This window comes from Rana temporaria, chromosome 2, assembly GCF_905171775.1.
Source record: "Rana temporaria chromosome 2, aRanTem1.1, whole genome shotgun sequence".
Taxonomy (NCBI): Eukaryota; Metazoa; Chordata; class Amphibia; order Anura; family Ranidae; genus Rana; species Rana temporaria.
In genome coordinates, this window is record NC_053490.1 from 117,228,032 (window position 1) to 117,249,009 (window position 20,978).

Sequence of the window (20,978 nt, forward strand, 5' to 3'; positions counted from 1 at the left end):
GAAAAAAGCATAGCTGTGAACATGTCCCATGAGAAACCATGTTAAATGGACTGTAGTGCACTTCTGCAAAAAGCACAAAAAATGCATAGATGTGAACCAGGCCTTACTAGAGATAAAATAAGATAAATGAAATGGCTAAAATTCGTAGTTTTCCTGGAGAAAACGCTGCTCAAAGCCTAGGCCTGTGGTCTCATGATCAATGTTAACCACTTGCTTACTGGGCACTTAAACCCCCTTCGTTCCCGGACCAATTTTCAGCTTTCAGCGCTCTCACATTTTGAATGTCAATTACTCAGTCATACAACATTGTACCTAAATGAATTTTTTGTCCTTTTTTTCATACAAACAGAGCTTTCTTTTGGTGGTATTTGATCACCTCTGGACTTTTTATTTTTTGCGCCATAAATGAAAAAAGACAGAAAATTTTGAAAAAAAAATACGAATTTTTCTTAGTTTAGCAAATTATTAATTTTTCTTCATACATTTTGGCCACAATTTATACTGCTACATATCTTTGGTAAAAATAGCCCAAATTAGTGGATATTATTTGCTCTTTGTGAAAGTTAGAGAGTCTACAAGCTATGGTGCACTGCAAATCATAAAAAAATTATCACACCTGTTGTACCGGTGGCCTATCTCATTTCTTGCGACCCGAACACACCAGGAAAGTACAAATAACCCGCAAATGACCCCTTTTTAGAAAGTAGACATTCCAAGGTATTTAATAAGATGCATGATGAGGTTTTTGATGTTGTAATTTTTTCCCACAATTCTTTGCAAAATGAATATTTATTTTTATTTTTTCCCCCCTCACAAAATTGTCATTGTAATAGGTTATTACTCTCACATGACATGTGTGTACCACAAATGACACCCGAAAATATATTCTGTTACTCCTCCTGAGTATGGCGATACCACATGTGTGGGGCTTTTTCACAGCCTGGCCACATACAGAGGCCCAATATGCAGGGAGCACCATCACCATCTTGTTGACTACCTATTACACTTTTGAAGGCCCTGGAGCACCTGGACAATGGAAATGCCCACAAAGTGACCCCATTTTGGAAAGCTAACACCCCAACGTATAATCTATGAGGCATAATGAGTCTTTTGAACAATTCATTTTTTTCCAAACGTTTTTGGAAAATGTGGAAAAAAAATGAAAACGCAATTTTTTTACGCAAAGTTGTCCATTTATAAGATATTGCCAATACATAGCATGTACATAGCAAAAATGACACCCCAAAATAGATTCTGCTACTCCTGAGTATGGCGATACCATATGTGTGGGACTTTTTCACAGCCTGGCCACATACAGAGGCCCAAAATGCAAGGAACGCCAACAGGTGTTCTAGGGACACATAGCATGCACATGCCAAGAATTACACCCCAAAATACATTATGCTAAGCAAAGGGTAAACAAAAAATGTACCTGTGGTTTTAGTAGCGCAGTTGTCCACAGGAGGAGAGCACTGGTCCAGGCAGCAGGCAGGGACATGGTCAGCAAAAGCAAACGCAATTGTCCAGGCAACAGGCAGGGATATTGTCCATAGTCAGTACAGGCAGCAGGCAGGGATACTGTCCATATACAGTCCAGGGTCAGTGCAGGCAGAGATTGTCAGCAGTGCCAAAATATTGGTCCTGGTAGTAGGCAGGTCCATGTGGTGTGTTCAGTTCATGCGACAGGCAGAGGCATGATGGCATAGGTCCTACAGGCAGCAGGCAGAAGTAGGGCCTCGTTCAGGACAGAATGGGGACAGGGGTAAAGGCTTCTCCCACCCAAATCTCTTTGAAGCCTCCGGGCAACCAGACCCTAATCTAGGATGAGAAAACAAAAACAATTGTTTTCTTCATCCAGAAAAACAATTCTGGAGCCCCTCACATATGTTAGACCCCTGTGCTATGAATCCCACTAGTCCACTGGCGGGGTAAAAGATCAGTCCAAGAGGCAGGCAAAAAGAATGGTGAAACGGTCCAGGGTCAGTTCCAGATCAGGCAGAGGTATAAACAGAATCGGTAGGCATAAGCGTGGTCAAATAACAGTCCAGGGTCAGTTCCAGATCAGGCATGGGTATAAACAGAATCAGTAAGCATAAGCGTGGTCAAATAACAGTCCAGGGTCAGTTCCAGATCAGGCAGAGGTATAAACAGAATCGGTAGGCATAAGCGTGGTCAAATAACAGTCCAGGGTCAGTTCCAGATCAGGCATGGGTATAAACAGAATCAGTAAGCATAAACAACCAACTACGCAGAGGCCTGGTTGGGAAGGGCATTGGGCACAATAATAAGTGGTGTCTCTTCCCACTCCTCCTCTGGAGCATACCCGGCATTTCTTTTGGCGTTTTTGGCCTGTTGGTCTGGGAGGGACTCTATCTGGAAAATGGCGCTCGTAAAGTCGGCTAACCACATCGGATTGAATGTTTACTGGTGGGGTGCTGGGGTATAAAAGGGCAGTGGTGATTTCCTCCTGGTAGTAAAGGTAGGATTTGGGTCTTCGAGTGGATTTCCGATAGATTACATAAGTATTGTACATGGCCAAATTAAACAAATATATTGAAACTTTCTTATACCACTGGTATGATCTTGTGGAAAGGTAGGGTTCCAGCATTTGGACGTTCAAGTCAACACCCTCCATGAACTTATTGTATTCTTGAATGCATGTTGGTTTTTGGATTCGCCCATTCCTCTTTCTGATCTCAACAAATGTATTGTTGTGGATGGTAGAAACGTCCCACGTCCCTTTTGTCCCTCCACTTCACAGCCAGAACTTCCTCATTATGTAAACTCGCCGTCTCCCCTTTTCTTAATTTCTTGGTGACGAGGCTTTGAGGAAAGCCCTTCCGGTTCGACTGTACGGTGCTGCATGCTGGTGTCTTCTTTCTGAAAAGGTTTCGGAACAGGGGCAAACTTGTATAAATATTGTCCACATACAAGTGGTAGCCTTTCTCCATGAGTGGGTTTAGGAGTTCCCAAACGACTTTCCCGCTGGTTCCTATGTAGTCTGGGCAATTAGGGGGGTGTAGCTGGCTGTCCTTTCCTTCGTATACATTGAAGGCATACGTATATCCTGTGGCTTGGTCACACAATTTATAGAGCTTCACCCCATAGCGGGCCCTTTTGGAGGGAATAAATTGTTTTATGCCCAGCCTGCCAGGAAATTTTATAAGGGACTCATCCACGCATATGTTTTGGTCCGGGGTAAACAACTGGGGGAAAGTTTCAGAAAAATAATTAAGTAGTGGCCGAATTTTATAAAGTTTATCAAAATTTGGGTCATCTCGGGGAGGGCACTGGGTATTGTCATTGTAGTGAAGGAATCTCATGATAATTCGATATCTGGACCTGGGCATTTTTGAGGAAAAGATGTGGTAGATGGGGCGGGATGACCAATATGAACGTATTTGGTTTTTATGGTTTAGTCCCATACAGAATACGAGGCCCACATTTTTTTTTAATTCCTCCACTGTTAGGGCTCTCCACTCGAAGGGACGGGCATAATAGGACGTTCGGTTACTGGATATAAATTGTTCTGCATAAAGGTTGCACTGGGAGACAATTGAGGCAAGCATGTCCTCAGTAAAAATTAAATTGAAAAAAAGTCAATCGGGGCAAAATTTTCTGTGTCCACCTGGACTCCTGGCTGGGCAGTGAAAATGTTGGCTTCTCCTGAATTAGGAGGAAGCCACAAGGGGTTCTGAAGGGAATAGGGAAGGCTGGCATGGGACCTAACCCTTTGGGACTGAGGTGACACCCCACTGGTACGTGACCTTGCTTGCCGAGGTATTGCGGTTCTGGTGGATGGCACAGCGGTTCTGGTGGATGGCACAGCGGTTCTGGTGGATGGGACCGCAGTGCTGGTGGATGGCACTGCCTCCTCAGCAATACGCCTTCGTCTGACGAGCGGACCCTCCTCCTCTTCCTCCACCCCCTCCTCCTCCGAGGTTGTCACTGTTCCACTGCCAACTATCGGCTCGTAGTTAACGTCAGATTTGGCGTCTGAATTTGCGGAGGAATCCGAATCGGGGAGCTCCCCGTTGCTCCCATCGGCCGCAAGAATTTCGTACGCCTGCTCGGCTGAAAATGATCTTTTAGCCATTGTTGGTGATGACACTGACACGTGGCACTGATGGCAAATGGCACGGACAGATGGCACTGATGGCAGGTAGCACTAATGGCAGGTAGCACTAATGGCAGATGGCACTAATGGCAGATGGCACTAATGGCAGATGGCACTAATGGCAGATGGCACGGGCAGATGGCACGGGCAGATGGCACGGGCAGATGGCACGGGCAGATGGCACGGGCAGATGGCACGGGCAGATGGCACGTGGCACTGATGGCAGGTAGCACTGATGGCAAGTAGCACTGATGGCAGGTGGCACGGGCAGATGGCACATTGCACTGGCAGGTAGCACTGATGGCAGATGCCACGAGCAGGTGGCACTGATGGCAGGGGCAGGTGGCACTGATGGCAGGGGCAGGTGGCACTGGCGAGAATGCACTGGCAGGTAGCACTGGCTGATTGCACTGGCAGGTGGCACTGATTTTACGTTTTTTTCTTTCACTCACTTTATATTATCACATTGATCTCTCTCTCTCCTCACACGCTGTCTGTGTGTGAGGAGAGAAAGCCGGCGATGAGAGATGATCTCATTTGTTTACATTTGAGATCATCTCTCATTGGACAGCGAGATCGAGTGCTGAATGGCCTCTGCGATTGGCCATTCAGCACGATCTGTGATTGGCTGTATCCAAGGGACACGCCCAACACAGTTTTTCCCCGATGCGCGCTCGCGGGGAGCCAGGTAAACACAGGACGTCCAGGGACGTCCACCTGGCACTTCAGGTCCGCACTGCAGACATCTTGTCAATAGCGCGGATCTGAAGTGGTTAAAGGAAGGATCAAACAACCCAAACTTTAAACCTCTCTTTTATAGACAACACATGGTACCCTAGACCTTCAGATATGTGTCCAGTACTGAAAGGAGAAGCATTTTTGTATAAGAGGATAAATATATGAGACTCATTTGCTCTCTATTGTATTGTATGTATAGATTCTCTTTCAAATAAAATGAATGGAAATATGATGGTATCCTATTGTATTACCTTAAATACATTCGGGACTTGAAGTTTTGGTGAGGGCACACCAATTAGATAGTCAAGGATTACCATTGTCAAAATAGTGAGAAATACAGCAAAATCACTGACCATCGAGCGGACCTAGATGAAAAAAATAAAATAAAAAAATAAAACATTGCTTTATTTGAAATAAAAGGTATTGTGCATTAGATTTATGAGCTTGTACGGATAGAGCGTAAACAGAGCATGCAACAGAATTACTACATGGGCAAATTCACCTGTACTGAGCAATTTACTAATGTTCAGTGATTATTGCTATGGGTCTAAAAATGCAGAAAAATGTTTCAGACAGGCATTCAACTACCCAAACAATATAAGGACATAAGCAGCAGTACAATTGCTGGTGATGTAACAGCTGCCAATTAAGCTGTGTAAAACAAGTGAAGGTCAGGGTCTGTACCCCCAAGCCCACAGTTGCACCACAAACCCTAATCAGGTCATAATTTTAAGTGAATCATCTTTAACTTGCAAAATTAGTACTGCTCTTAACCACTTGACCCCCAGGCCTTTTCTGGCACACTTTGTTTATATGTAGCAACCAGCATTTTTTGCTAGAAAATGTATTAGAACCCCCCAAAAAAAAGATGTTAGGCCGAGTAAATAGGTACCAAACATGTCATGCTTTAAAATTTGCACGCCCGTGGAACAGCGGCAAATGACGTACATGTTACTATCCATAGGCGACGATTTAAAGCCTTTACAGGTTACCACTTTAGATTTACACCGGAGATCTGGTGCTAGAATACTGCCCGTGATCTGATGTTTGCAGTGATACCTCATATGTGTAGGACAATTGCGGTTTGCATGTGTGCGGGATCAACTAATGTGTTCGCCTTTGCGCACAAGCACTAGGGGACAGGGGCACTTGCATTTTTTTTAGCACTTTTATTGCTGTCACAAGGAATGTAAACATCCACATAGGCACGTGACAGGTACTGTTTATGGAGAGATCTGGGATCCCTCCTCCACACCTAAAAGCATTTGATCACACCAAGATCGGTGTGATCAAATGCTTTTCATTTTTGAAAATGTTGCCGTTTTCATCCAGGTAAACCGGAAGTGATGTTGATGTCAGGTCATTGCTTACAGGTTATTTCATAGAGCCGAACAAATCCGATCTGGTCTTTGTTTGGCTCTGATCAGCTGGAGGAACAGAAGATCCTGGTAAAGCAGCAGGAGGGGGGGGGGGTGGGAGTCCTCTCCTGCCGCTTGTAAAAGCAACCCAGCGGCTAGCTAGCCTCTGGGATTGCTTTTACTAAAAAATGTTTTTACTTTAGTAAAACTTTATCAAGGAGTCTGATCACTTCCTAAAATGCAGTTCAGTCGTTATTGTTATTGATTATGTTTATTGTGACCGTAACGGTCATAATCAGTCTATTAATATAAATGTACTATTCTTTCAATGAAAATGACTGCAATAAACAATATAAAGAGCAAGTATTACTGTGGACATTACTCTCAATTTGAATTAGGCATTGTCACCAGTTAACGAATCATAGAAAAAAATACAAAAATACAAAATTAAGTGCATAAAATACAAACTCCCATAAATAACAAAAGGAAAAAAAAAAATGTAAAGTCGGGTATTTTATCTCAAGAAATTTTAATGTCAAGAGATGAGGAGATGAGAATCCTTCCATTAGAAAACAAGGCTCCCCTGACAGGGGAAGACCATCCAGAATGCTACCTAAAAATAACACATGTAATTTTGCATCCATACTTGGTGTGCAAAACATTCCACTAGAAACACTTAATGTTCCAGCTTAAGTCTCTGTTCACACTGCTGCGACCCCATTGTCATGCAATTTCCAATGCGACTTGCTTGCCACTTCCATGCGACTTTAGAGTCCATTGGACTCTAAGTGGCATTGATGTTGCATCAAAGTAGTGCACAAACCTTTTTGAAATTTGCTGCGACTTAAGTCGCATTAATTGGAAATGATAGTTTTATTAGTCACAAGACTGTCACAGATCAATGCACACATTCGCCAGCACACCAAGGGATTGTTAAATGTCACTGAAAGTCTTTATTGCAGAATGATTGCATCACAAAGGACCAAGTGGCCACACAGGACCTCTTCGTCAGGCATGTAATCATCACGTCTGATAAAGGGGTCCAGCAAGGCTCCAAAACATTGCACTTGGGCCTTTGTGATGCGATCTTTCTGCAATAAAAGCTTTGAGTGACATTTGACGATCCTTGGTGTGCTGAAAAAATAGGATTTTTATAACAGCTTACCTGTAAAATCCTTTTCTTTTGAAGTACATCACGGGACACAGAGAAGCATAGTAATTACTATGTGGGTTATAGAGAGTACCTTCAGGTGTGGACACTGGCACGCCCTTAAGGCAAGAAGTTCCCTCCCCTATATAACCCCTCCCATACCGGGAGTGCCTCAGTTTTGTAGCAAGCAATAAGTGTCCCAAATACCCCAAAAGAGGGGCGGGTGCTCTGTGTCCCGTGATGTACTTCAAAAGAAAAGGATTTTACAGGTAAGCTGTTATAAAAATCCTATTTTCTTTATCGTACATCACGGGACACAGAGAAGCATAGTAATTACTATGTGGGACGTCCTAAAGCAATGCTATGAGGGGAGGGAGACCCCAAGAAATAAGCCGGGCGCCATCAGACATGAGGAATCAAACTGCAGCCTGCAGCACACTGCGCCCAAAGGCGCTCTCCTCATTCTTTCTTATGTCCAAATGATAAAACTTAGTGAAAGTATGGACAGACGACCATGTCGCGGCCTTGCAGACTTGAGCCATGGAGGCTTGATGATGCACTGCCCAGGAAGTACCCACCGCTCTAGTGGAATGTGCTTTAACCTTAAACGGGGGAACCTTTCCCCTCAAGCCATAGGCTTGAGTAATGACCTGCCGAATCCATTTGGAGATAATGGACTTCGACGCTGCCTGCCCACATCTGGGACCTTCTGGCAGGATAAACAATGTATCAGTTTTCCGGACCTGAGCAGTAGCCTCAAGATAGATCTTAACTGCTCTTAATACGTCTAGCGTATGTAAAGACTTCTCCCTTGCAGAACTAGGTTCTGAGAAAAAAGACGGGAGAACAAGATCCTGATTCAAATGAAATTTTGAAACAACTTTAGGTAGGAAAGCCGGGTGGGGCCGTAGGACCACTCTATCCTTATGGAATATAAGGTACGGTTCCTTACAAGACAAGGCCGCCAACTCCGAAACCCTCCTGGCGGAGGTTATGGCTACCAAAAATATCACCTTCCTGGTCAGAAGGACCAAAGGAATATGAGCCAAGGGCTCAAATGGTTGTTTCTGTAAGACAGAAAGGACCAGATTCAGATCCCATGGACACAAGGGAATCTTGACTGGTGGACTAAGCCGGATCATACCTTGCAAAAAGGTTTTGATCAGGGAATGTGTAGCTAGTGGCCTTTGGAAAAAAATCGATAAGGCCGAGATCTGGCCCTTAATGGTGCTTAGGGCCAACTTCATGTCTGCCCCTAACTGCAGAAACTCCAGAATTCTGCCAATGAGATACCTCCGGGGATGCCAACCCCTGGTCTCGCACCAGGCCACATAAGATTTCCAAACTCGGTAATAGATAAGTCTGGATGCCGGTTTTCTGGCATTAATCAAAGTAGATGCCACCGCATTAGAGAGACCCCTTTTCTTTAAGATATGGGACTCAATAGCCAAACCGTCAAATTGAGAGACGGTAAGGAAGGATGGAATATTGGCCCCTGGGACAATAGGTCTGGCCGAATCGGAAGGGACCACGGTTGCCCCACGGACATCCTTACAATGTCCGCGAACCAGGCCCTTCTGGGCCACGCTGGAGCCACCAGAATCACTGGTCTTCCTTCCGACTTTACCCTGCGAAGAAGACGGGGTAATAATTGCAGCGGAGGAAACGCATACATTAGGGAGAACTGGTCCCATGGGAACACCAGTGCATCCGTGCCGTAAGCAAGTGGATCCCTTGTCCGGGACAGAAAGTTGCCCACTCTTGCATTGAACCTCGATGCAAAGAGATCGACATCTGGTGTTCCCCACCTCTGACAAATGCTCTGGAAGATGTCGGGGTGAAGAGTCCATTCCCCTGGAAGCACCTGTTGGCGGCTTAGGTAGTCTGCTCGCCAATTGTCTATTCCCGGAATGAACACTGCAGATATGCATGGGACATATTTCTCTGCCCAGGTCAGGATTCGATTCACCTCTCTTTGGGCTGCACGACTTCTTGTGCCCCCCTGGTGATTTATGTATGCCACGGCAGTGACATTGTCTGATTGAATCCTGACCGGAAGACCCTTCAACCTGTCTGACCAAGCTGACAGGGCTAGATAGACTGCTCGAATTTCCAGCAGATTTATGGGTAGAGACCTCTCGGAGGCTGACCATTTCCCCTGGAGAGACAAACCTCCCAGGACTGCACCCCAGCCTAGCAGACTGGCGTCCGTGGTCACAACCTGCCATGTCACGGGAACAAAGGACTTCCCCTTTAGCAGGTTCCGGGGAACCAGCCACCAACAAAGGCTCTGCCGGACTGACCGGGAGAGAGACATAGGGAGATCCAAGGCTTGAACCTTTTTGTTCCAAGCGGACAGAATGGCATGTTGAAGCTCCCTTGAGTGGAACTGCGCAAATGGGACGGCCTCGAACGAGGCTACCATCTTTCCCAGTAACCTCATACAGAGGCGAATGGGAGGCTGACGCTTTGCTTTGACTAGTTGAACTAGTTCTCTTAAAGCCTCGAACTTCCTTTGGGGCAGGAAGACCCTTTTTAGCTTTGTGTCTATGAGTAGACCCAAATATTCGAGCCTTTGCACAGGCATTAAGGCTGACTTGTCCAGGTTGAGAACCCAACCCATGGATTCCAGAAATTTTACGGTTCTGTGTACCGCTGAGTTTAGATCGGCCACTGACCGGTCTACTACCAATAGGTCGTCTAGATAGGCTACTATGGATATGCCTTGAGACCTTAGATAGGCTAACAGTGGAGCCAATACTTTCGTGAAAACACGAGGAGCGGTGGCCAGACCAAAAGGTAAGGCCACGAACTGGAAGTGGCGCTGATTTACCGCGAAGCGAAGCAGCTTCTGATGGTCGAGAAAGATAGGAACGTGCAAGTATGCGTCCTTTATATCGATGGACGCTAGTAGTTCCCCTCCTTGCAGGGAGGCCACCACTGACCTGATCGATTCCATCCGGAATGATTGGACCCTTAGGAACTTGTTTAAGGCCTTGAGGTCCAGGATGGGTCTTACATCCCCATTTGGTTTGGGGACGGTGAAGAGATTGGAATAAAACCCCAAACCTTGTTCTTCCACTGGCAGCTCTCTGATTACCCCTTGGGATAACAGATGATCTAAGGCCAATGCTAAGGACCTTCTTTTGCCGAGGTCCTTTGGGACGTTCGAGGTTAAGAAGCGCGGCGGAGGAAATTCGCTCAACTCCAGCTTGTAGCCCCCGGAGACCGTAGAGAGGACCCACCTGTCTTGGATCCTGTCTAGCCAAGCCTCCGCAAACAGCTGAAGCCTTCCCCCCACCCGGCTGAGTGGGGGAGAACCTTCATAATGCTGACTTAGTTGCTGGCTTGGCCTGTGGCTTACGGTTCCAAGGCTTTTTGGAAGCCTGAGGCTGGCCCTGTGGCTTCCCACCTGCATTGAATCGTCCAGGAGGCCGTCGGAACTGCCTGGTACCGGAAGTACTAGGGATAGGAGAGGATGATCTCTTAAAGGAGGGGGGACCCCTAAACCTTTTCTTTATTGGCAACAGTGTACTTTTGCCACTGGAAATTTTCTGAATGTAATTATCCAGATCTTCCCCAAACAAACGCTCTCCATGAAAGGGAAACCCCGCCAGTAATTTTTTACACGGGGCTTCAGCAGACCAGTTCTTCAGCCAGAGTAACCTGCGCATATGAACTAGCGAGAGAGTGAGACGTGAGGACTGCTGAATGGAGTCCTTAATAGCATCTATGGCAAAACATAATGCTCTGGGAAACTCAGCCAAATTCTGGGCCTGTTGTGCCGGCAATTCCTTTAAGACCCCTTTAAACTGGTCCTTCAAGGCCTGGCAAATCCCAATAGCCGCAATTGCAGGCTGGGTTATTCCTCTCGCCGAAGCAAAAGAGGTTTTTAATAAAGTCTCTAATCTCTTGTCTGTCGGATCTTTGAATACCAGAACATTGTCTACTGGACAGGTCAAAGATTTGTTTACGCAGGACACAGCTGCGTCAACCTTGGGGATGCCCCATTTTTTAGTGAATTGTTCCTCCATGGGGTATAAAACCGAAAACTTCTTAGGAGGAAGAAAATATCTATCTGGATGTTCCCAATCCTTGTAGATAAGCCCTTCCAGCAGGGGGTGAACCGGGAAGGAATAATTAGCTTGAGGAGCTTTTAAGGAGCCTAAAGATGAGACTGCACTTGAAGCTGGCTCTGAAAGTGGCAACTTGAAGGCCGAACGGACCATCTCAGTGAGGGACTGGACCAACAATTTTTCGGATTGCGACGCCGAAAAGGGTTCTCCCAAAGTGGAATCCTCAGAGTCCACTACATCCAGCTGACCTTCTGCCAGATCTCCAGAGGGTAAATCAACCTCTTCTGAGGATGCATGCCCCAAATCGAGGGACTCCTCAGAGGGAGAGGGGGACCTTGTGCGTTTTTCCCTTGAGAGAGAGGATGCAATCAAGGTCGCTAATCTCTGCTCCAGACCCCCCATAGCTGAGGCCAGAGCCTCCTGTGTCACAAAAACTGGAGCAAGTGGGACAAGGGCAGAACAGGCATCTGACAGCCCTGATGGTTCACCCTGGGCCTCCTTCAATTTTTCAGGAGAGGAAGCAGCCGCAGGAGCATGCCCGAGATCCTCTGAGCCAGATGGCGATCCCTTTGCTTTTTTGCTTCTAGTCCCTGAGCCTTTAGCCATGATAAAGCTGAGGTACTCACAACAGTTGCAACTACTTGCGAACCTATAGACCAGCACTGACGCTGCTATTTGATGGTTGGCAAGGTGCAGAGCCCACTATGCGCCTTAAGCAAATGTCACTGTCCACCACCAGTACTAAATACTGAAGTATGTGCACAAGATCTCTGTGTCCACCGTCAGCCAGAACCAGTTAGGTGGACTGGAGCATATAAGGACTAGGTGTATCACCTGACCTGCTCTGTCCTGTAATCTCAAGTCTCATAGAGAACAGCTGAGATAGACCCCCTGCGCGCATGCGCACGTGCGCGCCGCTGTTAGGCGTGCACCACGAGGCTACGCGCGCACACGTAGCCGCACGCGCGCACATGTCGTCACACGCATCTCACGGAGGAAACGGCGCGCACATTCGTGCGCATCGAAGCAGCGTACAAAAAATTCATTTGTGCGCGCGCGTGCGCCTAAGACACATCAATGTCGCGTGCGCATGACGCTACGCGCCATGCATGAAGATGGAACACCACAGCTCCATGTGAGAACCAGGTAAGCCAAGTGAAGCCAAACATTTTGGACAACTTTTTTCTGCTTTTAACCTGCACAGGAGGGGCTAACTACCTGACTAGAGATACCCCTCCTCCCCACAACACACAGGACCATATAGGAGAAGCACAGACAGTTAGCTTTAGGCAAACATAATGGCTCAAATAAAGGAAGGTTACTCCTAGGACCAAGTCCTGAAGCACCTTCACTTACCTGATCCAACGCTGCAGGACTCTGCAAAACAGACAGTCCAATCTTCACCCATCACGGAGAGCAGCGTCTATAGACCTTCAGGGACCGGGGTCCATGGACAGGAACACCACACCCCTGGACCCATATCGCACCCTGTCAGTAAACTTTTGGTATTAGGAAATTGACCAAAGTACTGAATAACCAGGATCCAGCTCTCAAAGAGAAGCATTACAGGCCAAACCCCGTTCTTCTTAACCGGGGCCCGGGTACCGTCCACTTTGGCTCAGAAGCACTTTGGACGGATCCGGATTTCATGGAGGCTTTTTACATCCAATATGGATCCCTCCAGTGGAGCTCCTTGGAGCACATGTTCACTCGTGACCAACACCTTAGACACTGGCAAAAAACTGAGGCACTCCCGGTATGGGAGGGGTTATATAGGGGAGGGAACTTCTTGCCTTAAGGGCGTGCCAGTGTCCACACCTGAAGGTACTCTCTATAACCCACATAGTAATTACTATGCTTCTCTGTGTCCCGTGATGTACGATAAAGAAATATGTGCATTGATCTGTGGGGAGTCCAGTTTCCAGCTGGTAGTTGCTGCAACACCCACTACTGACGAGCTCATTTCCAAGAACACGAACACGAATGACAATACTGTGTCTCGCAAGTCGAATTCCAGGAGCTAAAGCACTAAATAAAATATTGTCAATGAACTGCTTTTTAAGTTACTTGCCTTGGTTGGAAAGTACCGACTTGTTTTAAAAGTCTTCAGTGTACTGGATAAAGCAAATGTAGTAAAAAACAGAATGGAGGACCAGAAGAGAACATCTGGAGTATATGGTCCGTGGTGTCCACAGGCTGGGCCTACAAACTCTCCATGCATTAGTTGGCATTCCTAAAAAAAAGAAAAGATATATCACTTTATTAAGGGTAATGATTGAAGCCCTTTACTAAAAATGAAAATAAATTGGTCTGTTCAAACTAAAACAAAAAAAAAAAAACTACCAAATACTGTGAAACTGCCTAATACTGAAAGGACCAATGTTGCATATTCAGAATCTTCTAAATGCCATTACCCAAATTTTAACAAAGGGAATTCACGAGCATGTGAAATGTACTATACAAATTCCTTGTTAAAAATCTGAAAGTATACAAACTCATGTAAGCACTTGGTGTTTGGATATTTATAAGGCCATGGATAAACTATGCTCATTGACGGCTATCTCATTAGATCAGTGTTTCTCAATTCCAGTCCTCAGGCCCCCCCAACAGGTCAGGTTTTCAGGATTTCCCTCAGATGAAAAGGCTGTGGTGATTACTAAGGCAGTGAAACTGATCAAATCACCTGTGCAAAACAATGGAAATCCTGAAAACCTGACCTGTTGGGGGGGGCCTGAGGACTGGAATTGAGAAACACTGCATTAGATTCACAAGTGGTTAAAGGGTAACTCCACTTTCATGGGAAAAGAATTAGCAAATAAAAAAAAATATAGCACATACAATTGCGACACAAGTCGTATTGTAATTGAATGTTATTAACCTCCCTGGCGGTATTCCCAAGTCTGGCTCGGGGTTAATTTTTCATACCAAACGTGGTATCCCCGAGCCAGACTCTGGATTGCATTGCAGGATACAGGGGGAAGTTACTTACCTTGTCCCTGGATCCTGCGATGTGTCCACGCTGTGTGTGCGAACTCCTCCGCTGTGTCTCCTCGCTCGATTCACAGTGCCAAGCTCTGTTCCCTGCGAATACACATACAGTATACTGTAATCTTACAGATTACAGTACTGTATCAAATAATTACACACACCCTTTGTCCCTAGTGGTCTGCCCAGTGTCCTGCATGCAGTTTTATATAATAAAAACTGTTCTTTCTGCCTGGAAACAGGAGATTGTCCATAGAAACCAAAAAGTGTCCCTTTACATCAAAAGTGCTTTTAGGCCAGCTTGAAAACAGCGATAATAAATTAGAATCACTTGCAGAATTGAGCGATAGCGATTTGTGGGGAAATTCATCATCAAACACTGAAAGTAATGACAGCGACAATTCTGCAACTGAGCAAATTTCAGTGTTTTTGATCTGATTACATTATTGAATAATTTTTATTATAATTACATTATTATTTGTTATAATTATTTATAGTTCTTATATTATAATTTATGATTTTGTGTTACAAACTTTATCATACCTGGGATGTCTACTAGACTCTTGTTTGGACAGATTTAAGTGAGTTATTCCTAAGAATTACAGGCCTAAAATATAAAACGCCAAATTTCCATGCAAAATAATAATTGTACCGCTTTCAGCACCTAAAACCAGAAGGAATCATACCGCCAGGGAGGTTAAAAATGTACTTTCCTTTTCAAACTGCAGCTCTGTAATTTTCTGTAAAATGCAATATGGCTACCTGGAGGTGGTCTGTACACAAAATTTGTAGAGAGCGCCCCCCAGAAAATGATTTCCCGCTTGTGTGATTGGCTCACTGAACTTCCCAGAAGTCTGAACTAAGATACAAGTCAGACATAGTTACATAGTTAATCAGGTTGAAAAAAAAAAAAAGACACAAGTCCATCTAGTTCAACAAAAACAAATGAAAAAAATACAATTCCATATACACAATCCTTCACCCACAGTTGATCCAGAAGAAGGCAAAAACCCCAGCAAAGCATGATCCAATTTGCTCCAGCAGGGAAAAAAAAATCCTTCCTAAACCAAGAGGCGATCAGATTTTCCCTGGATCAGCTTTACCTATAAATGTTATTACCCAGATATCAAGCATCCTCTGCAACAAAAGTGTAATTTTGGTGAGATACTCCCAATAAGAAATCACGTCTAAAGGGATGCAGACCCTGTAATTGTCCTCAATAGAGCCCTACAGGGGCAGCAGCTGATTGATAATTATGTAACCACTTCCATTAGATTCACTTGCCACATGGACACAGACAAACGCACAGGGATTTCTTCAGAATAACAAAAGATAGGAATCTGCAACAAAGTTTATTAAAATCCTTGCAATGTACACAGATCACCCAGAGGGGAATGTTTTTTTCTCAGCAAACGTGGAGTTACTCTTTAAAGTGGATACCTAAGGCATGTTTAGATTTATATTGTTCAGCCCCATGGGATGAACAAGAGAGATCACTTAATTTCAGCGACTAACAGCCAATTGCCGTAGCGTGAGATATGTTCATCCATATGGTTTAGCATGGATGGAGGACCTGTTAGATTTATTTTGTTCAACCCACAGGCTGAATGAAAGAAATCTGTGTATGACCAGCTTTAAACAGGGATAGATCAAAGGTCAGTAACATATTTATGGATTTTTTGTTCAAGAAAGGGCTTTACCAATATTTCTTCGGAAACAATGCACTGCTATTTATGCAAAACAAAGAATAAATAGCAAAACTTATGGAGACAGACACCCTGTATGACCACCGCTACGGTGTACTTACACTAACGGTGAGGTTGGACCAGTCATTTTCAGTAAAACTTATGTTGTTTGCATTCCAGAACAGCAACGTCTTGTTGGATGGTACTTCTGGAGCTGCACATTTACAACTGCATAAAACAACGAGGCATATCACAAATGGACATACTTAAAAAAGGTTACATCAGGTCAATAAAATCACTGCAATTCAGAAAAAAAAATTGGATTGTTTATCCACAGGGATATTTTGTGAACAAGCAGCCTTCCTACCACCAAAACTTTTAAAGAAGACTTTATGACCACATTCTTTTAAGAAACACTTTCCACTAATCTTGTGTACCCATGACAAAAATTCCCTTATAAAAAGATGGCATTGGGGTTTATTTACTAAAGTAGTTTGTATAGTTTACTTTCAAAGTGACTTTTCACTTCTCTTAGTAAATTGGTTGAAACAAAGTAAAATTCACTTTGCAAAAAATACCCAATCATGTGCAAGGAAAAAAAAAAAAAAAACAGGATTTGTGATTGTAAATTGATTAAAGATAGAACAACTTCAACTCATTCACTAAACTAAGTGAATTTTCCCTTTGCAAAGTTGAACTGCAACCATGCAATCAAAAATTAATCCCCCCCCCCCCCCCCCCATTTTCTTTGCATATGAATGGGTAATCTTCAAAAAGTAAAATTTCACTGTTACACCTCATTCACTACGATGAGTTAAAATTCACTTTGTAAGTAAACATGTTCTGCTCTTAGCAAATGATGGTCATTTTAAAACACTCTGGTAAGTAGGGTTACTTATAGTTAGTAAAATGCACTCTGGTAGATTTACTAAAACTGGAGAGTGCAAAAAAATTAATAAAAAATCAGATGTAACTACATACATTGCATGGTAGCCAATAAGGTTTTTTTTTGTCAAATTCATTTGTTTTTTGAGCAAGCTGAAGTTAGAAGCCGATTGGCTACCATGCATACAACAGCTACACCATATTTTGCACTCTCCAGTTTTTAATAAATCAACCCCATAGTGTATCATTGTGCCTCAATTAGGAAAAGTCTATGTTACCCACATAAAAGTAACTTCAAATAACGCCACTATTTTTGGCAGGCAATGTTAATTGTTAGATAATATGCTTTTATGCACTTGCAGTAATTGACTACTACATGGGCTTGAGTTACTAAAAGGCAAGTAGACTGTGCAGTCTGCAAGTTTGCACTTGATTGGATGGTGGAAATTAGAGCTTTGCCACATTTAATAAGCTCTGGGGAAAATGAGTGCAACTGTATTTGCCTATAGTAAACCCACCCCCATGTGTGCCTTTTCTTTTTTGTCAAAATTAAAGGGGCACTTTCCACTTTCACTAACCGTAGTCTGGTGCTGGAATAAAGAGTTGTAGAATGTCAAAGTGACACTAAAAGGTAATTTTTTTTTACCTTACCTTCTCTTCTAGGGTCCCCAGCAATCACCATGGGCTCCTCACCCTGCCTTGTGCCACCACAGCAAGCCACTTGCTATGGGGGCATTTGTGCATGCTGTCTCAGCCAATGAGGAGGCAGAGAGCTAGGAGAGCAGTGGCTCGATCCGATGCTGCAGCAGTCGCTGGGAACTAAGCGATCTCAAGCCTCGTACACACGGCCGAGGAACTCGACGTGCCAAACACATCGAGTTCCTCGGCCAGTTCAGCCCTGAAGCCGCCGAGGACCTCGGCGGGACGAGAGCTCCCATAGAACAACGAGGAAATAGAGAACATGTTCTCTATTTCCTCGCCGAGGTCCTCGTCGGCTTCCTCGGCCGAAAGTGTACACACGACCAGTTTCCTCGGCAGAATTCAGCCAGAAACTCGGTCGGAAGCTGAATTCTGCCGAGGAAACTGGTCGTGTGTACGGGGCCTAAGACCACTGATCACTCAATTCCTGGGTACAGTTTGAGCACAAACACAGTCAGTCATTGGCTCTCTGCTCTGCCCTTCCAGCACTCACCGACTGTGGAGGGGGCAGGAGTGGCTGGTTCAGGCTCTCAGTGATGTGCTAAGAGGCTGAGCTAATTATCAAGCATCTGGGTGGATCCTGACATTACTGTCGGTATCCCTGCAGAGCCTGGACTGGCTCTGCGTCATCGTCGGCAGTGTTCTTTAGACCACTGTTGGCTGAATCAGGAGTGAAGAACTAAGTGCACTCTTGTGATCCCCAAGAGAAGTATGGCTAAAAGAGCTTGGGCCCCAATTCTCTTTTAATTAGCTGCGTAATCCCCACAGTGCACATTTAAAGCATTAGTGCAACTTCACAATATAAATCAACAAAGTGCAAGAAAACATCATAAGTGCAATTTTAACTAATGTATTGGTGGTAAAGCCCAAAATGAATGAAAATACTTATTTCCCTTTTAACATTACATCACAAGGTACATAGGCAATGTGTTTAAACTGCTAGTGCAACATCAATTATGGCACACACATGGCATACTGTGAAAAAGGTGAACCACCTACTAATATAGTGTTAGCTTGTCCAGCTGGCTGTGCATGTGAACAGGATATGTTTCTCCCAAGTGAATCAGCTTTTCTATGGCTTCATAAATAAAAATGATGCAGATCAGCGAGGCAAAGGCTTCCTCTGTGAAACGCGTGATGTAGCAGACCAATGAGCTTGCATCTGTGGCAACCAGAACGATGCAGAGAAAAGATGTCCACAGACCGATGCAGGCTCTCAAAGAGAGGTATGACAGTTCATGGTCTCTGGAGTAAATCAAAAGACAAACAGTTAAAATGTAATACCATCTCTAACATGAAAAATAATAAACTTCAATGCCAAATCACAAAGTCTTAATAGCAGGCAGTTACTATACATGAGTATTTGTAGAGCATTTAAGCATATTAAGATTGCCCTTTTTTCAGTTTTGGATAGCTTTGAGAGGGACTAGAACAGCTGTCAGGTCTTTATTGCTCTCTGCACCCCTGTGGGGGGAGATTTACCCTCTATTTACCCTCTGTTTACAGTTATTGTTGAAAGTGAAAGTAAAAGTTAAATCCCAAACTTTGGGTTGTCCCCGGAAAAGTCAGAGGGGATATTTCCCAATGGGGACACCAGTTATGGTGGCCTGCGGGGCCCAAGGGATTCCTTTAATGTGCAGGGTTTTTCTCTTACTTCCTGTTTGGCTGTGGAACAGGAAGTGAAGTTAAATCTCCCCAATAGGACACCAATGAGCAAAAAAATACTTCCACCCTTCCAGAATCAGCCCCGCCCTCAAGCGCTCACGTCATTGGATTTGATTGACAGCAGCGGGAGCCAATGGCTGCACTGCTATCAATCTATCCAATCAAAGTTTTTTCACCTTAATGCATAGGATGGCCCTTTTAGGCTTCCAAAACCCCCAGGCCCCTCTCAGTACTACAAACAGGAAAAAACATATCTTCCATGCCTACACATCAAGGGTCTATTCACGCAAAAAGCAAATTCCTGTTTATTTCAAAAACACACAATTGGGTATTCAAAGTAAAAACTAAAATTTTTTGGATTAAGATTCTTAACTCATTTGCTAAATCAACTCACTTGACTGCACAAAGTTTACAGGTGACGGCTCTGGCTATTTTTCTCTAGTGAGATCACCAAGCCCCACACTCCTAACTTTGTACATGCACTGCATACTCCAATAAAAAAAGGTATGGTGCCTTACTTTTCACCTAAGACCACCATTTTGTATGGTAGTGTACAGTGCAAAGATGATGAAAATGGTGACTAATGAAGAGCTAGAGGTGTAGCTTGTCCAGGCACTGTGTAGAAATCGGAAAGCTTACAGATGAACATCTCAGAGAAGCCAGTGAGGGGAAAATAATGAATGCCATACCCTAAAGGCAGGAAGTACATTTATGAATAAAATACGCCATTAAGCATTACTTGGAGCATAAATAAAACATGATCAAAATATTTAAGGAAAACGTTGCATCATTGCTGATGTACTGTATGCCTAGAAAATATACTGACAATAACAAATGATTCTTTAATCATGTGCAATTTTCTCTTATAAAGGGGGGAGAATAAGCTAATAATGCGAATAGGCTGATACCAATATCCAGGCCTCTCTTGCTTAAAGTATCTGGTGAAACCCGAAGTGCAATAGGGTTACAAGTGGATCATTGGATTTTAAGTGTGGATTTTTGGGCATACTGGATTTTGGCACACAAATAAAGTGCCTTGAAAAAGTATTCATATTCCCTGAAATTTTCCACATTTTGCCATGTTACAACCATAAACGCAAATGTATTTTTTGGGATTTTATGTGATAGGCCGACACAAAGTGACACATAATTGTGAAGTGGAAGGAAAATGATAAATGGTTTTCAAAATGTTTTACAAATAAATATGTGAACAGAGTGGAGTGCATTTGTATTTAGCCCCCCCGAGTCAATACTTTGTAGGAACACCTTTCACTGTGATTACAGCTGCAAGTCTTTTGGGGAGGTCTCTACCAGCTTTGCACATCTAGGAGAATTACATTTTTGCCTATTCTTCTTGGCAAAATAGCTCAAGCTCTGTCAGATTTGATGGAACGCATCTGTGAACAGCAATTTTCAAGTCTTGCCACCGATTCTCAATTGGATTTAGGTCTGGACTTTGATCTAAACTATTTCATTGTAGCTCTGGCTGTATGTTTAGGGTTGTTGTCCTGCTGGAAGGTGAACCTCCACCCCAGTCTCAAGTCTTTTGCTACCCATGCCTATTGAGAAAGACATAATGACAAAACGCATCTAGACCTGACCAGATGGCTCGTTGCATCT

The 20,978-nt window shown here is 44.1% G+C and overlaps 1 protein-coding gene across 1 annotated transcript in view; it reads right to left on the bottom strand.

Moving 5' to 3' along the window:
- SLC4A8 (solute carrier family 4 member 8) overlaps positions 1–20,978 on the bottom strand; it is a 200,458-nt gene that overhangs the window by 36,469 nt on the left and 143,011 nt on the right. Inside the window, exons 14-17 of the mRNA XM_040340821.1 lie at positions 18,693–18,938; positions 16,232–16,337; positions 13,511–13,672; positions 5,107–5,220 (exon numbers count right to left, since the gene is read on the bottom strand). Coding sequence (XP_040196755.1) covers positions 5,107–5,220; positions 13,511–13,672; positions 16,232–16,337; positions 18,693–18,938 — 628 coding nt within the window. The remainder of the gene's footprint in view (positions 1–5,106; positions 5,221–13,510; positions 13,673–16,231; positions 16,338–18,692; positions 18,939–20,978) is intronic.